Source organism: Chrysemys picta, chromosome 4 (genome assembly GCF_011386835.1).
Source record: "Chrysemys picta bellii isolate R12L10 chromosome 4, ASM1138683v2, whole genome shotgun sequence".
NCBI lineage: Eukaryota > Metazoa > Chordata > Testudines > Emydidae > Chrysemys > Chrysemys picta.
This window is the reverse complement of record NC_088794.1, coordinates 133900615-133917831: the sequence shown is the minus strand read 5'-3', so window position 1 is coordinate 133917831 and position 17217 is coordinate 133900615. Positions and strand designations below refer to the sequence as shown.

General features: G+C 40.8%; 1 protein-coding gene across 3 annotated transcripts; it reads right to left on the bottom strand.

Annotated features, from left to right (window-relative positions):
- On the bottom strand, positions 1-16787 carry ZNF839 (zinc finger protein 839). Of its 3 annotated transcripts, none has more exons than XM_008168178.4 (8): positions 15853-16787; positions 13102-14034; positions 8805-9056; positions 7888-7980; positions 7380-7532; positions 5349-5489; positions 2638-2776; positions 1-1409 (listed from the first exon to the last, which is right to left on the bottom strand). In XM_008168178.4, the coding sequence occupies exons 1-8, from the start codon at positions 16699-16701 to the stop codon at positions 415-417; spliced, it is 3555 nt and encodes a 1184-aa protein (XP_008166400.2). In that variant the 5' UTR covers positions 16702-16787; the 3' UTR covers positions 1-414. The 3 variants fall into 3 exon arrangements, with proteins under 3 accessions (XP_008166400.2, XP_005285834.2, XP_042714119.2); XM_005285777.4 differs by having other exon boundaries at positions 16156-16759; XM_042858185.2 differs by lacking the exon at positions 7888-7980 and having other exon boundaries at positions 15853-16759.
- Positions 16788-17217: the final 430 nt, after the last annotated feature.

The following is a 17217-nucleotide window of genomic DNA, read 5'->3' as shown; positions in this document are numbered from 1 at the left end:
TCCTTTTAATGTTTTTATTTTGCCCATATACAGGTTGCCAGTATACAGCATAGCACTGACAACAGGCAGTGCAACACATTATATTGCATTTCTGTTGGCCAAAGAGTAAAACTAATATATAATAAAAAAGGTAATAGTGCATCAAAACTAGGGTTGACAGGTATCCACACACATCCCCTCACATAAACTCAATTAAGAGCACAAGTTGAATCAAAAGTCATTCCTTAGAATTTTTGGTTGCAATACAGCTAATATAAACATAAGTTATAAAAAAGTACAGGTCATAGAAATGTTTACAAATAAGTTAATTTCAATATTCACATTAGAAAAATATACATTTGATATGATCAGTCTTTTCCAGAAGAAAGCATGTATAAATAAAACAGGTTTTTATATTTATGGCTCCACTTCACTTTATGAGAGCAAAATATCTTCACTTTGGCCATCTGCTTCCATTGCCAGTAGTGCTTCCACAGTTTCCAAAGGAACCCCCTCAGGGGTGCGAATGTGCATTGTAGTACCATCAGCATTAGTTACAATCACAATGCCTTCTGCTTGAGACAGAACAGCAGTACCTGGATGAGATAGAATAAGCCCATCTGCAGTCTGAATAAAGATCTGTTCCTGTCCCTGGGACAAGAATTCATGGCTCTCATCAGCAATCTCAAAGGCTACAGTTTCACCTACAGTAACTGCATTCTCTAGCTCATGTTGTCCAGCATGTTGTTCCTCTAGCCCACAAGAGAATTCATTCAAGTTTTTAATTGGACTTTCAAGATTCTCCCGAGTGGATATGGAGGTTTCCTGTACAGGATTCTGATGTGGGTCAGTTTGAGTCTTGTAAGAATGGTCTACTGGCACAATGTTTGTTGAAAAGACTTTTTCAAGCTGCTGCATCTGATCAGCAATATCAGCATCATTAAGTTGTTCAGACTGTTCACTGGTAATAGTGTAACTCTGGTTTTCTTCATCTTGCTGAAGTTTCTGATATTTTCCATTATGATCAGTTCCTTTATTCATTGACAAGTTGGTACTCTGATTATCAATCACATCTTCTGATACCATGGAGCTACAAAATTCAGAACTTGTCAGTCTACCTGCTGTGTTCTCGTTTACAAAGTGTGCTTGAACAAATTCTTCTGGTGAGCTATCTGCCTCAGCATGCAACAATGCTTCAGTACATGGTGGAGATGTGTTACTTGTACTATCTGGTCCCTGTATACTTATGAGTTGAGAGCATTCCATTCTCATTTTCATGGACTGAAGGATATCTGAATTTTCAGTGTTAGTTCTAGCTTCTAAATCAAGTGATTTGTGTTGCTCCCCAGTATGCTTTGCACTTCCAGTTATGCAAGGAGTAATACCTCTGTCTTTGGAGAACACAACCATCCCATTTAGTGGATTAAAACCTGAACAGTTGGGAAAAAATGTTACAGCATGTTGTACAACAATATGATTTTGAACTCTCAAAAGTAATTTTCTACAAGCATCTTTCTAAGATTTTTATCTAGTTTTCCCTCCATCAAGTAGCATTGGATTCTTAGAACAGAATTATGCTATTGCCCTATGAATAATGGTACAAAAATTATACTTTTCCAAGGAGTCTGAAGTATACTTCTACTCAGGCTCTAGAAGTAGCTCCGGTAGGTTCCATATTTATTCTCCCAATGGCTCCATATCAAATGACCTTAGTTTATCAGAAAAGGGTGGTGATGGGTTTTTGTGTCATAATCCTGAAAACAGGATCAAAGATATGCTGGGTTCTTTCCATCATGCATGTCACTAGTAATAAGAGATACAACAGCAGGCCAAATTATGCCCCTTCTGGCACCTGTGCAACTTTGTTACCTTTAGTAGGTTTTCACTGGTATTGTCGATTGGACCTTAGTAAAAAAATCAAACTCAGTAACAAACACTGATATGCCAACTCATTCAATTTTAGCTGTTTCCTCTTCATGGTTAACAAGAGTCAAAACTTGTTTTTGTCATTAAGATATTGATTACATAGGAGACCTGTCAGGTAAGAAAGTGCCATTTTTATATGGTCAGGTTTTAAAGTGGAGCTGCACCTTAAACTAGCACAAACCTTAGTGGAGGTGCTAATGAATCAGATACTGTTTCTTTCTTGACTTTTTAAATAAATGGAAGTACAGCAGAAAATCCTCTTGTAAATGAAATAAGAGGAATGTGGTCTTGTAAGGGATACTTTAAAGGAGGAACAAGGAATATCTAAAAAAGTGAAAGGGAAGAAGGGGCAAAAATAAGCAAAAGCACAGAAGCTTGTACTAGTGGCAAAATAACAGCTATATGAAGAGAGGATAAAAAGGTGTAGTTCTTACACTGATTTTATCTACACTCTGACCAGCCCCATGTTCTGTCTTTTCTGTGTTTGTACAGTCCCTAGTACAATGGGGTCCTAGTCCATGATAGGGGCTCCTAGACACTATGATAATACAAATAAATAATATTCTTAACTCAGACTTCTCAGCTAAACTATCATTTAAGGACCTACAGAAACAAGTGCAAGACTAAGTTGAAGGCATGGTCATGACATCTTTAGAGACAACACAAGATAATGGAATTAACTGAACTGCACCAAAACAGAACAGAGTTGGTAAGTTAGAAGTTAAATGTTACCGTCTTTTGTAGTCAGTGTAGACAAGTTCCAGCTCTTTTCCTCTTCTCCATTTTGGCTAGCATAAACATTTTCCACATTCTCCAATATGCCTTCTACTCTGGTCCTTTTAGCTGATGGCAACAGTTCTTCATATGAACTCTGTCAATACAAAAACTAGCAGGTTTTAGATCACTTGCAGAAATAGACAATTTGTGATCTTTTCCAGTACTAAGTATAACATTACTCCCACCTACAACAGTTTTTCAAAGCTAGGGGGCCCTTAAAAAAATTCTAAACACAATCTAGAACTTTTTAAAAGATGTTTTCTTGTCTTAGTTTTGATGTCTGTTTTAATAAACCTGGCCTTGCTTCACAATTTGAGGGATGGGTCTGAGAGAAGTCTCACTAGTAAGATCTGACACAGCTCACACAAGGAATACCTACTATAGAAGACAGGTTTCAGAGTATTCAAATTTGTTAGTCTCTAAGGTGCCACAAGTACTCCTGTTCTTTTTACTATAGAAGAAAATCTCTCCTCCCTCCCCTCTCCAGCTTCAGTAAAGGGTAGTGAACTCCCTGCCATGAGAAGTGAGAGTGGGGGTGGGAAGGCTGACAAGGTTACAAGTTTAAGCAGAGGCAGAAAAAAGGGAAGATGTTGCCATCAATCCTCTCTAAAGGCAGCTCTGAGGGCTCGTCTACACTACAAAATTAGGTCGACTTAATTTAGGTCGACCTACGGCCACCAGGGTAATTCAGTCGGCTGTTGGTGTCCACATTGCCCTCCTTCTGCCAGTGGAGCACATCCTCACCAGAAGTGCTTGCATCGACTAAAGTGGGGCATTGCGGGCACTGACAGCCAAGCATGGCACACTGACAGCCACTGGGGCTCACACTGGAGCCCCGGCCTCAGGGTAACAGCCCCAGCTGTGAGTCCAACTGGTTCAATTTCACAGCATGGAGCCTACTAGCAGTGAAATTGACATTGTCTATTTCACGGCTGTTATTGTCTCTGACTCAGAGCTGTAGTGCTCTGAGAACCCTGGGGGCTCAGCACTGGGGAAGGCTCACAGCTGGAGACAAGAAATTGGCCAGGCTCAATTTCACAAAACCAAGACTACCAGCAGTGAAATTGACATTCTTGTCAATTTCACGGCTTCAAGTTATAAGCAGGTGCTGCTGACAGAATAACAGCCAAGAGGTGATGTAAGTAACAGCATCTGCATGGACACTGTGACCCTAACTACACCAACAGAAGTGCTACACCTCTCATGAGGTGGAGCTGTTATGTTGGTGTAGCAGGCCACTTACTTGGGCAGAAGCAGCATTCTAGCATAGAAACTGACATAATTAGGTCAGGTTTCAGAGTAGCAGCCGTGTTAGTCTGTATCCGCAAAAAGAAGAACCGGAGTACTTGTGGCACCTTAGAGACTAACAAATTTATTAGAGCATAAGCTTTCGTGGACTACAGCCCACTTCTTCGGATTTATTAGAGCATAAGCTTTCGTGGACTACAGCCCACTTCTTCGGATGCATCCGAAGAAGTGGGCTGTAGTCCACGAAAGCTTATGCTCTAATAAATTTGTTAGTCTCTAAGGTGCCACAAGTACTCCGGGTCTTCTTTTTATAATTAGGTCAGCATAAGCTGCCTTACATCGACCAAACTCTGTGGTATAGAGTAGACCAAGCCTGAATTGAGGCTGCCATCAGAAGAGAGGAAACTATCTGCTCACTGCTATAGCCACAGGCAACAGATTAAATATGCTAATCTGATCCTCTCAGAAACAAATGGGCTGGTTTCACTCACCACTGTTAGTCACCTAATTAACTGCAGCATTCACTTCTCCCCCATTACTTAAATTTGCATGATGGACAGTCCACCTTTTTCAACCCAAGCTACTGTTCTCTTCCAATAGCATGATACTTCATGTCAGCCTGCCAGATCCCACTTTAGACCAGGGGTTCTCAACAAAATGTTTGGTGGCCTCAGAGTGCGCCCATGAACTCTTGCTGGTGGTAGCCGCTCTGACAAATTTTCCTAAAATACTTAATAATCTTTAGGAAAAACAAATAAATATACACATACATGTCCAAACCATTGCAATTTATGTAGGTTTTTTTGCTGCCTCCCCTGCCCCCCCGTGGAGCCTCCTGGCCCCCCAGCGTCCCCAGACCTTGCTGTTTCCCCCCACTTCCCCCCATTGCCCCAAGCTCCCTTCCACAGCCTCGCACCCCAGGTTCATTCCACTCCTCCTCTCGACCACAACTCCCGGTAAGGCCAGCCCTGCTGAAGTACCACTGCCCTGGGCTGAAGCCCAGAGCCAGAGCCCCATGGGTACAGTGGAGGAGGGGGCTGAAGCCCAGAGCCCAACACCAGAGCAGGGAGGGGGCTGAAGCCCACCCCCGGAGTCCCACAGATGAAGCTGGGCAGGAGGGTCGGGGAGGGGAGCAGCTGAATCCAGTCCCCCGGAGTAGCACATCCTTAATGAGGGAGTGAGGGCAAACACACTGAAAAGCAAAGCTCTTTACCTAGCTAATTTTGATATCTTTTCTTAAAGAAGTACCCTCCAATAAGATATTTCAGTGTTACTGACTCAAAACTCTGTTACATCTGGAAACATCACTTTAATAGAAGTCAGGTAACACAGTTGTGAATATTCAAGAAATAAATTATATTACCATATTTTAAGCAGCTTTAACTTGTTTATATATTAAATTCACAATTATTCTGTACCTCATTTGCTCGTTTTTTCCCTGATATCTCTGTAAACATCTGCTCACCAACTGTTTTAATTACACATTGTGTGGAAGAGTCTATAGCTTGTATCTTTTGTTTTCCAAGAAGCTTCTCTGTAATTCCTAGTGATTCAGCAACCTATAAAATAATTAGGGATGACAGAATATAAGTGTGGTTTCTCCTACACCTAATATTTATATAGTCAAATACGTTTCTAAAACTGATCTAGAAAGACATTCAACACTGGGGTCCATTCTATCAGAGAAAACATATATACAGCTTCTCAAGCTATTTTAGACTACAATAACTTCTACAATTAGCCTCCATTCAAATTAAGCATCTCCTATATAATAACTAAAAGTAAAAATCAAGAAAAAAAAATCAAGCTTAGAGCAAGAACTAGGAATGTAGGGAATATGGCGCACAGGTCCCGAGTAAGTTACTGTACAGCAGAGTTTAACAAAGGACACTATAAAGGTTGTTCATGACTTAAAGAAGTTCTCCCAGTCTCTCTCTCTCTCTTTTTTTTTTAAATCCCTTTATATCTTCAGACTCGGTACACATTCTCTTACCAATTTTTGCTCTATTTTGTGCACGCATTGGTTTGTTAGTATAGGGTTTCTCATGAATGCTGGACTTTTTTTTTTTAAATAAGCACATTACAACATGTGTTAAAAAAAATCAAAGAATTATACATGGACTTTGCAAAGAGCAGCAAAAAAAGGTAGGTCAAATTTTGGGCCTACCAACCTTGACAGTGTCCCTTTAAACTGGCGCAATTTCATTTCTCCATAGAAGAAACATCATGATTGAGCAGTTACACGAGATAAAGTCAGATGAACACATGTAATAGTAATACAAGGCAAACTTTTGGTATATATTATGATTCTGCCATGATTTATTCTGAAAAACAAATATTCGATTAGCCAGTGCCAAAACTACATATTGTATTTCATTTTTACCCAGGATTATTCTATCTGTGAAATACGATTTCCTCTCTTCCCTTCCTCCCCTGGATTTTCCAGTTTGTCCTGTCTTCTCTCCATCTCACTCAAATTAAGATCTTTGGAGCAGAGACTGTCTTTTGTGCCTTGTTAAATACTGATCATGTTGTTTGCACTTTAAAAGTTTTGCTAGCAGTAATATGTACAAAATATTGTGTTATTCACTACTGAAAATTCGACAGTGATACACCATTACTTGGAGAGAGTCATTTCATCCCAAGCATCAGAAACTGTAAGAGATGTGAGAGATTCCAATATAACGGTCTCTCTCACCCAATGCTAAGAAGTGGAGTAGTGTCTGGAAAAATTGAACTCTTTACCCCAGCACAAATTTGTATTATGATCTGCACAAACAAGCATTAAAAACTGAAAAAGCTATTAAAGAACTAATCTTTGTTGTGTTACATGCCTCAGTTTGATTATGTTCTGTTAATGAGCTTGCTGAATTTATACTTTCATTGAAATATTAAAAATAAATAAATTTTCAAATGGTTCAATTATAGGGTATCTTTAAACTGTAATGTTTACTAGAAAATAAACTTTGGCAAATATAATGGATTTGTCTGCAGGGGGCTCTTTGCATCTCTGTCAGATCCTCAAATACCACTTATTTTAGCTCATCCCCAAGGTCCTCATGTGGTGGCCACTTCCTTTCTAGCCAAACATGGGATGGGATTCTGTTAATGCTACTGTCCATCAGAGATTATGTTGAGTCACCAAAGTACCCCTGGGCAGCAAAGCATAGCTTCACACTATTCTAAGCACCTGGGGTTTTGATTTGCATTTTGTAGTCAGCTATCAACTAAGGCTGTGGTTTAATCAAATATTTTCTATTACTAATCAAATTCCAAAAGATAAATATTGTTTAATCTTTTGGTATGTGTTCTTCAGTTTACACTTTATCTCCATTTTCTCTTACCAGGAAGTTGTTTTTCTGTTCACTTATGCTATATACTGCTTAGCAAGAGAGAAAAACATTGTTGAACATCCCCAAAGAACCCCCCTCCAAAATGTGTCCTCTTACCTTGGGATCTTTTATTTCCACAGGCTGCTGATAACTCAGAAAATCAGAATTACTGAAATGGTCTTGAGACATTTTCTTTACCATATTATGTAACTCTTCAAATTCTCTATAAACATCTGGAAAAAAGGCTTTTGCTGGGTAACCTTTTTCAACCTAAATGGAAATAAGCAAGAATATTAAATATGAAATCTAATTCGATCAGCAACATATAGATTTGTTTTGCCTACCACTTTTTTCAATCCTCATTTTATTAACCTTACCAATCAGTCCAGAAAAGAAAGGACTGTGGAATCTTCAGAAATAACACTGATGAAGCAGGCAGCAAAAATTAAAAGTATAATCTGGCAAACTATCAACCTTTGACTACATGAGACTCAAGGGTGAACTCTAAAATGTCTTCAGCCTTCATATGTCTAACATCGAACTAAGATTAATTCCCAGAGAAGTTTTCATGGTGTACCTGAAATCTCCAATAATTTAATATACGTACATGATGAGAAAAGCTCACCTTCATCAGTAGAAATTCATACACAGTAACAAGCTTTGTCAGGCGGGGAAGAGCCAGCTCCATTAAATCTTCATTGTCACATTGTTGGATTAGCTGGTAAAGACCAAAATAGTTTCTTTAGGGGGGGACCCAATATATGCTAATCATCCCTTAATTCATAATGTAAAAAATCTCAGTTCTGCACTATAGGACACAATAGTCACTATCAAAGAAATGGCACGTGGTAAGGACCAATTCACTTTCCTTTACAGGATCAATAAAATTAAGTGGCTTTAAGAATAAATCTAAATTTAAAGATCTGACCAGAAAAGTTAAGAAGAGTATGGTCCAGTCTTTCAACACAAGCAGTTAATGATCAGTCTCAGTAACAATTGTGTACTCATATGAAAAGAAAAGTAGATCTTAATGAATTAAGCAAATAAGCACAACCATAAGCTCAAACCACAGTAATGTGCAGGAAGCTCAGAAAAACATGACAATTACTTAGATTGTAAGAAAAATATTTTTAGAAAAAGATGGACTCCTTTTTATTATACATAATTTTTATATATTAATAGAGACACATAGTAGCAGTGGCAGTACTAATTATTTTCCCCCAAAACAGAGCCAAGAGTGCATCAAACTACTAAGAGGCCAATAACTATTATCCACAGGGCCAGTTTCTAAAAAAAAATCTATATCTTTTACCAATAACTTGATTTATATGTTTTGCTTAAAAACTTATATAAAATTTTACTTTGGTATTTAAATAACCCCCAGGCCTCCTCATTTATGCACATACATGTCTAGCTATATGTCAAACATACAGCAGCTCCTTGGAGAGCACATCCTCACTACATTTTGATTAAATTTATCAGATTTTGGCAGCAGGCAAGGAAAAAAGGTACATATGAAATAGTTGTAGAAGGGAACCATACCTCTTTTAGTCCAGCTTTTCTTCTAAATATGATGTGTTCTGTTGACACATTACTAAGCGACTTAGAAGGGGACCGACCAGGTCTATTAAGTCTTCCTGAACACATTGATCTTCCAGTCATCCTCGGTCGGCCACGTCTTTTAGGTCGTCTGGGTCTTCCAGGTCCATTTGGCATTCCAGGTCCCCAATGTACTAAACCAGTCTCATTTTGTTGTGCTGCCAACAAAGGTCTGTCTGTTGCAGATTTACCAGTCTTTATAAAAAAAAATACAATAATCATTAAAACACTCTCCCTCCCTCAATATGCTGCTGAGAAAATCTGTTTAAAATATTTAGCGAAATTATTCAACCAAATGCTCTCAGTATCCCTAAGCTCTCTTTGCCAGAAACTGGGAATGGACAACAGGGCAATCACTTGATTGCCTGTTCTGTTCATTCCCTCTGAAGCACTTGGCATTGGTCACTGTTGGAAAACAGGATACTGGGCTAGATGGACCACTGGACTGAACCAGTATGGCCATTATGTTCTTATGCAATTTCAGTATTGTTAGATATGAGTAAGTACAGCTGCATGAATATTTGCAGGATTAAATCAGGAAGAGGCTAGGGACACATCTGCTTCTGTAATTTGTTGTCCCTATTTGGAATGTTAGTTCTCCTGCTGATCCATTAAATTAAGTACAATACACAGAACAAAGGGAATTTGATCATAAACAAGAGTAGCCTATGGTCTTGTCAAAGAGCTGCTTGATTCAAAGAGGGTATCTTTTATTTTAAAAGAGAAAATAAAATGGTTTTATATTATTAATTTAGATTTAAAAATAGCATAATAGATCTAAACAAAAAGCTCTAGTTGCCTTGATGGTTAGTTTTACAATTTCATAATGATCACTCAGCAGCATAGGCGCTGACTTCCACTCTGCCCGGTTGGTGCTCGACCCCCCACCCCGACCTCACCCCTGCACTATCCTTGCCCCGCCCCAATTCCACCCCCTTTCCCCAAGTCCCTGCCGCACCTCTTCTCCGCTTCCTCCCCTGAGCGCGCCGCGTCCCCGCTCCTTCCCCTCCCTTCCGGAAAGTCCTAAGCATCAAACAGCTGTTAGGCAGCGGGGGGGGGGGGGGGGAATGGCGGAGGAGGAGCGGGAACGGAGTGCGCTCGGGGAAGGGAAGGAGGCGAGGAGCTTGGCTGCTGGTAGGTGTTGAGCACCCGCTAATTTTTCCCCATGGCTGCTCCAACCCCAGAGCACCCACAGAGTCAGCGCCTATGCTTAGCAGTATTAAGTTCATATATGAATAACAGACTCAATGCAGCAGCAGCAGCATTAAGCAATCAAATGGAAGGAAACAAATTAACTCAGCCAGCCAGAATACCAAAGAAACTATCCACTATTCCAGAAACATACCTTCAGCTTTCCCCCAAAATCCTGTCAAATAAACAGTTCTGCAGTGAGCCCAGGAAGTCATCAAGTTCAGGCTATCCTGAATTTTGTGTTTCCCTATTTCTAAGAACGTAAGAACAGCCATACTGGGTCAGACCAAAGGTCCATCTAGCCCAGTATCCTGTCTTCTGACAGTGGCCAATCTCAGGTGCCCCAGAAGGAATGAACAGAACAGGTAATCATCAGGTGATCCATCCCGTCACCCATTCCCAGCTCCTGGCAAACAGAAGCTAGGGACACCATCCCTGCCCATCCTGGTTAATAGCCACTGATGGACCTATCCTCCATGAATTTATCACATTCATTTTTGTTATATGTTATAGTCTTGGCCTTTGCGACATCCTCTGGCAAAGAGTTCCACAGGTTGACTGTGCGTTGTGTGAAGAAATACTTCCTTTTGTTTGTTTTAAACCTGCTGCCTATTAATTTCATTTGGTGACCCCTAGTTCTTGTGTTATGGGAAGAGTAAATAACACTTCCTTATTTACTTTCTCCACACCAGTCATGATTTTATATACCTCTATCATATTCCCCCCCTCTCCCCTTAGTTGTCTCTTTTCCAAGCTGAGAAGTCCCAGTCTTTTTAATCTCTCCTCATACGGAAGCTGTTCCATACCCCTAATCATTTTTGTTGCCCTTTTCTGAGCCTTTTCCAATTCCAATATATCACATCTGCATGCAGTATTATGATATTTTCTGTCTTCTTATCTTATCCTTCTCTTAATTATTACCAACATTCTGTTTGACTGCCGCTGCACATTGAGTGGATGATTTCAGAGAACTACCCACAATGACTCCAAGATTAGTGGTAACAGATAATTTAGACCCCATCATTTTATATGTATAGTTGGAATTATGTTTTCCAATGTGCATTACTTTGCATTTATCAACATTGAATTTCATCTGCCATTTTGTTGCCCAGTCACCCAGTTTTGTGAGATTCCTTTGTAACTCTTCGCAGTCTGCTTTGGACTTAACTATCTACAGTATTGTATCATCTGCAAATTTTGCCACTTCACTGTTCACCCCTTTTCCCAGATCATTTTTTAAAACTGGTGTTGTGGTCTCAATACAAACAAAGTCAAGCTATTTAAGCAACAGTAAACAATGGATATGCAGGAATACAATATTCACTACACCAAAAGAAGTTACAAAAATTTATATTTTCAAAAATGGTCTCAAAGCCAGCATAGAAAAAAGTTGGCAAAAGAGAGTCCAAGAATCTCTCACTGAAAGCCACTTCCCCTAGCTAGCTAGAATATTAAAATGAATGTCCTAAAGATTCATGTGATGAGGCTGTTTATAAATATCTTCAAATGGTAATTAATGTTACAATAATTCAAGTGTCCTCTCAGTTCTATGAACGAATCTTAGTCCTAACCTTCAATACCTCCTGCTTACATTCCAACAATAGCCCCCCTCTTTGCACAGACTTCCCAAATTTAGTGCAGTGTTACCTATAGACTAGATGCAAATTACCAAACTCATTCAACTGCAACTGAAGTTTTTAATTTGAAGTGTGGGTCACGGGTGCTATTCTTCCTCCATAATCTACCTGTATTGATAATCCTCTTAATGTTTCTCGATAACAATCATAACGGACAATGGCTTATGGCCAACAATATAGCTATCTGGCAGGACAGAAAGACAAAATCTAGCCTGGTGACTCAAGCAGCCACAATAATTAAGTCAATTTATAGACTAGTAAGTCATTCAGTTACCAAGGGGAAATTCTGTGGGGCTCATATTTGTCAGACAGAAATTTCAGATTTTCTGTAGCACTATATTCAGCCAATCAACAGTCCTAAAGATTGTATGGCAAAATAAATTCAAAAGACCACTTTTAGGTTTTTCTTAAGTCCCCATCACCACAATATACAAATACTGCACAGGCAAATTAGATCTATATAATGAGTCAGTTAACTTCATGGAGCTTTCTCTTCTTTTTCCTCCCCAAGTTGTAGAAAACTCTGCTTTTTGTTTGTAATTATCTACTAACCTTATGTCATGTCTCAGGCTACCCACATTCACAAAAACGCAACAAATATAACATTGCCGCATCCAAAAGAACAGTCTTCCTAAAAAGGCAGTTGTGATACAATTATAGCTCCACTGTTTACAGTGGAGACTTTCTTTTGCAGCAAGAAGGCTACAAAGACCATTCATTTCTATTGACAAATGCACTTTACTATGAAATGGACAGTTTAAAACCAGTTTCTTGGAACCTCTCCAACTGAAACTACTGACATTTTTCTAACGCAGGGAATTGTATTCTACCTACACTAGATTTCCCTCTATAGTTTCAATTGCAGAAGTTATGCTTCACTTCCAACAATACACTATATAGCATAGCTGTCCACGGACAGCTGAGTTTCAACCCAGCAGAGGCTGTATTTCAGTGATGGGTCAAACTGACTCCTGAATATAGAAGATGGTTGGGGTTTTTTAAGCCTTTTAAAATGAAATATACATAAACTGCAGAGTGTTTTTTCCTTATGTCAATGCTGAGAAATAAGCGAGGTTAGTTACAAAGTCTAAATCTTGTTCTCCCCCAGCAGGTCACTAAATTTTTTTGTTCGTTTGTTGTTTATTTTAAAACTTAACCAATGGTCATACATATTTATTGCAGTTTCAGACAAGCAGATTGCAACTTTTCCTAATTCATTCCTATTCTCTTTTGGCCATGCACATAGGCCACTACCTTCAATCTATGTAAAGAATTCCTATTGCCAGCAATAGGAATTCAGTATATGAATTAGTGTAGAATAAGGTTCTAAAATTGCAATAATGTTGGAGTGAAATTGCCTTTATATTGTTTATGAAACTGCATATTATGCAGAAAGCAAACTATTACTTTACCTGTTGCTCACTCTGTGAAGAAGCAGTTTCTTCCAAACCAATAGCTAGTGAATTTTCATTATTTAAAGTGACAGCAATTGGTTGCGAGAGTGCCAGACTCAGAGTTTCATCATCTGCTCCTCCAGAAATATCCAGAAACACACTTCTATTAGTTTTATTCATTGAGACTTTTTGCTGTGTAGACTCCAGTTGTCCATGACCTGGATTAAGTTTATAATGTCGTGCTAATCCTCCATTTCCTATGTAGGATTTTTCACAAGTCTGACATTTAAACATTTTGGGCTTTAGGTTATAATTCAAAGGATTGAATAATGCATCCATTCCCTTTGCTTTCCCCTCATCGTCATCTTCTATGCTTAGTTCAGCATAGTCATCAGAATCAGACTGATGACCATCGGCCAAATCCTCTGTTTTAATGAATTTATAATCTTTCGCTTTATATTTTGGAGGGCGTGAAATCCGTCCACAACGAGTCTTCACTTTCAAAGACTTTTTTAGCTTTAGTTCTTCTTTTTGCTTTTTCTCAAGGCTCGAGATAAGAGTATTTGCTGAACTGGCTGCCACCAAAGTAACATTTCGAGACTCTGTAGCAGACACTGTGGCACATGTAGTTTTTTGTCCATTCAGTGCCTGGTGTGTGGGAATCTTATTCACTGACACTGGTCCATCCGGGGCTAAAGGTCTCTGCACAAGTAGCTGAACTGGAGGCTCAGAAGAACTATGCAAGAAAAACTGTTGCTGCTCAGTTCCTGTTACAGGCTGTATCCTAATAATCTGGGGATTAATAATATTAAGTCTAGACAGACCAGAATTCCTACCAACTGGCTGACTCGGTGTTATAGCTTTGGACTGGACTCCTGCAACAGGTGGCACTGGCTTTTCATTTTCCTTCATCTGCCCCGGCTGCACTTGAACACAAATGGCTTCTAATTGCTTTAGGGGGAAAAAAGTTGAAAATGTAAAAGTACAATATTATTTATCAAGATTTTAGATCTTTGTGTATAAGACCTTAAAGTGAAACATGAAGAAACTAGATACATCATCCAGTTTTCTTACAACACTCAAGGAACATATTTCCTTCCTTCCAGCTACTAAATTATCATACAGTTCCATTTGTTGCTCAGATAAGGAATTTCAGTTTACTTTGTATATCATATCACTGTTTTATTTTTAATGTCCATCAACCATGAATTTAGTTGTCAAAAACTAAGGAATAATTTCTGCAAATGGATCCGTTGGGCAGAGCCCTGTTGAAGTCAATAAGGGTTCACCTGTGCAGATTCAGTTGCAAGCTCTAGACCTATGCTGTGAATTTGTAAACTGAATAACCACATCTCACCCACAGGACAACTACTGTCTATTAATTTTGCAGGCCAAGTATTAGGCCACAGTTATACCCTAATAAATGCACAGTTCAAAAATCCTTAAGATGATATAAGCAACTCAGGCCTCTGGCCTATCACCTCCTGTCTGTCCTTCTCTCCCCACCCTATTTATTGTTTTGTTTTTTAAAAATCACACCACAGGGATAGCAAGGGACTGAGGAAGAGTCAAAGCCTGTCTATTGCCTCTTACTTGAAAAGTGTCCATTTCTCTAGCTGCAAACCATCCATCAAAGCACTTAAGCACATGCCAAAGTGCAAACACACAAATAATCCCGCTGATGCTGTGCAAACACATGCTTAAGTGCTTTGCTAGATCAAGGCCTAAATGCACAGCTCTCCACTTAAAGGAAAGTCTACAAGTTAATTGCTTCTAGTTGGCAAATAATCCCTCTCCCCCCTCCCCCAATTAAGCAAATACTATCCCCAAAGAAAAGGCTCATTATTATTATTTGTATTACAGTGATGCCCAGAAACTCTAATCATGGACCAGGATCTCACTGTGCTAAGCACTGTATGAAAGGACAGAACAAAAAAAAAAAAAAAAAAAAAGGCAGTCCCTGCCCCAAAGACCTGACAGGCTAAATTCAGTCCAGACTTCTAATTTCAAACTTCAAATGTTTCTATTATAACAACACCTGTTCAAGAATGTGAACAGAGATTTTTCTGTTTTTAAAAACAGTCTTCCATAATACAAACACAGCTGAACGAATATTACTCACTTTAAAAAAAAAAAAAAAAAAGTTACTATTGGGCAAGAACCAAACATGGAAAATCTTAGCCCAAAAGGAAAATATTGGGAAAGTTAAAGAGTGCATGAAAACAAAAGTTATAATAGAAACAGCTTTAAAATCTCAAGTATAGCAGGCAGCCACTGTAATAAAAAAACAAAACACCTATAGATCAATGAGCTAGCACAAACTAAGTACCCCAAACACTCAGTTGCTAGATACGCTAGACTGACAGGTTACATTGGCCTAGTCGCTGTAAAGTAGTTCTTCCAAATCATGTTGGACAACTGTGCTTATTCTGCCAGACTAGAACATAGGTCACGCTGACCAGCGCCTGTCACCTCCATTCAACAGTATACGCTCTACCTTGTTAGAAACTGAGCTGCTCCCAACACCAGTGTTCCAAAACTATTAGACTGGAGAAATCTAATTCCAAGGCAGGTTAAAGTGATCAGGAAATTAGGGTCAGCAGTGGAAATAGTGCAATAGCACTCAGCAGTTTCATCACTGAGAACTGGCCATGACTATTCAATATTCAGCACATTCTAGTTCCCAGGCCCAATTCTATATTGGAGACCACTTTCCCATTCACTTGGCCCTTGGCTTTCCAAAGACATTCCCTCTTCCCCTTTGTTTACCTTGTGTACAAGGCATCTGGTGGTACCGATAGTTTTGCCCTGCTGAAGGGCAACCTGCTGGGCCACATTCTGCAACTGCTGAGCTGCATTGTGCATGATACTGGTCACGGGCTGGGACCCGGAGGCAGCAGTCAGGCTACAGCTCTGTGGTGAGCTGCTGAACCCTGATGCTGGGGGCATGAGGCCAATCTCCTGGGGTAGCGAGTACCCCCCAGCTCGGGGAGGAGGCAACAATAAGGATCCAATGCCAGCTCCAGAGGAGGGAAGAAGGGGCGGTGGAGGCTGCTTCTGGGCCCTGCTCACTTGTTCGATGACCCTCTGCAGCTCCTCGGGGGCCAGGGGCGTCGCTGTGGCCTGCTGGCCGGGAGGCTGAGCCAGTGGCTCGGCTTGACTCCTCTCCGCAGGCAAATTCCCCGGCAACCCAACTGCCTGGTTCTCGGTCGCCGCCACCACCAGCTGCTCCTCCGCGCTCAGCTCAGCCCCCTGCACCAGGCTCCCACCCGGCTCCAGGTAGAGGGCGGTGCCGACGGCGGAGGAGCTGGCAGCCAGGCTCTGGGCCAACTCCTCGGTCACCGCCAGCACCTCCGATCCCTCCTCGGTGGGGGATCCAGCCTCCAGGGGGCCCAGCAGACCCCCTCCCTCCTCAGGCTCCAGCGGACCCAGCAAGTCACCCCTGGCCGCGACCGCCCCGGGGGGATACCCAGGTCCCAGCAGGCCAACCCTCTCCCCGGCCGCCGCGCTGTGGCGAGCCCCGCGGGCGGCGGCCGGTCCGGGGGGCTCTTCCTCAGCAGGAGACGGCGGCGATGCCACCGTCACGCTCTCTCCGCCCCCATCCTCGGGAGCCGCCATCTTGGCAGCTGTCGGGGGGCGGGAGACGCATTCGGCCCCCAGGTCTTAAAGGTGCGGAACGAACCTACAGGAACCGGCAATGCGGGAGCCAATGGGGGCCGCCGCTGCGGTCTGGACACGTCATCATGGAAGGGGCGTGGTCATATGGACGGACCGGGGCCCAGGAGGGACAAGACACTTTCGAAAGCGTTTTCCTGTGCGGTGGTGCTCAGTGTAATACAGTTGAATTCGGTATACACTCATTCAACAGTATAGTTCAGTGCAATTCAATTCAGTGCAACACCCCACAAGTAGAATTCAAAACAGTGCAACTCATAGGGCGTCAGTACGTCTGTATAGACAGATTTGATACACCATGGGATAGACAAAAAGCATCTGAAACTGATTACAGTGCTTTTAAAAGTAAAAATAAGTGGTGGGGGAAGATCTTAAGCCTTTTTTTGTAAAGTAAATTGTATCCAAACCAAATGTCAGCCTGTTTTCTGAAACACACAAGATATAATCCCCCGATTAAGG

Excerpts from the sequence above, each read along its gene's own strand:
- ZNF839 (XM_008168178.4), bottom strand. The coding sequence starts at position 16,701 with ATGGCGGCTCCCGAGGATGGGGGCGGAGAGAGCGTGACGGTGGCATCG. Across the intron at positions 7,981-8,804 it reads GAAAAGCTGGACTAAAAGAG|CTAATCCAACAATGTGACAA; the intron begins GTATGGTTCCCT and ends GGTCTTTACCAG. Across the intron at positions 7,533-7,887 it reads ATGAATTTCTACTGATGAAG|GTTGAAAAAGGTTACCCAGC; the intron begins GTGAGCTTTTCT and ends ATTTCCATTTAG.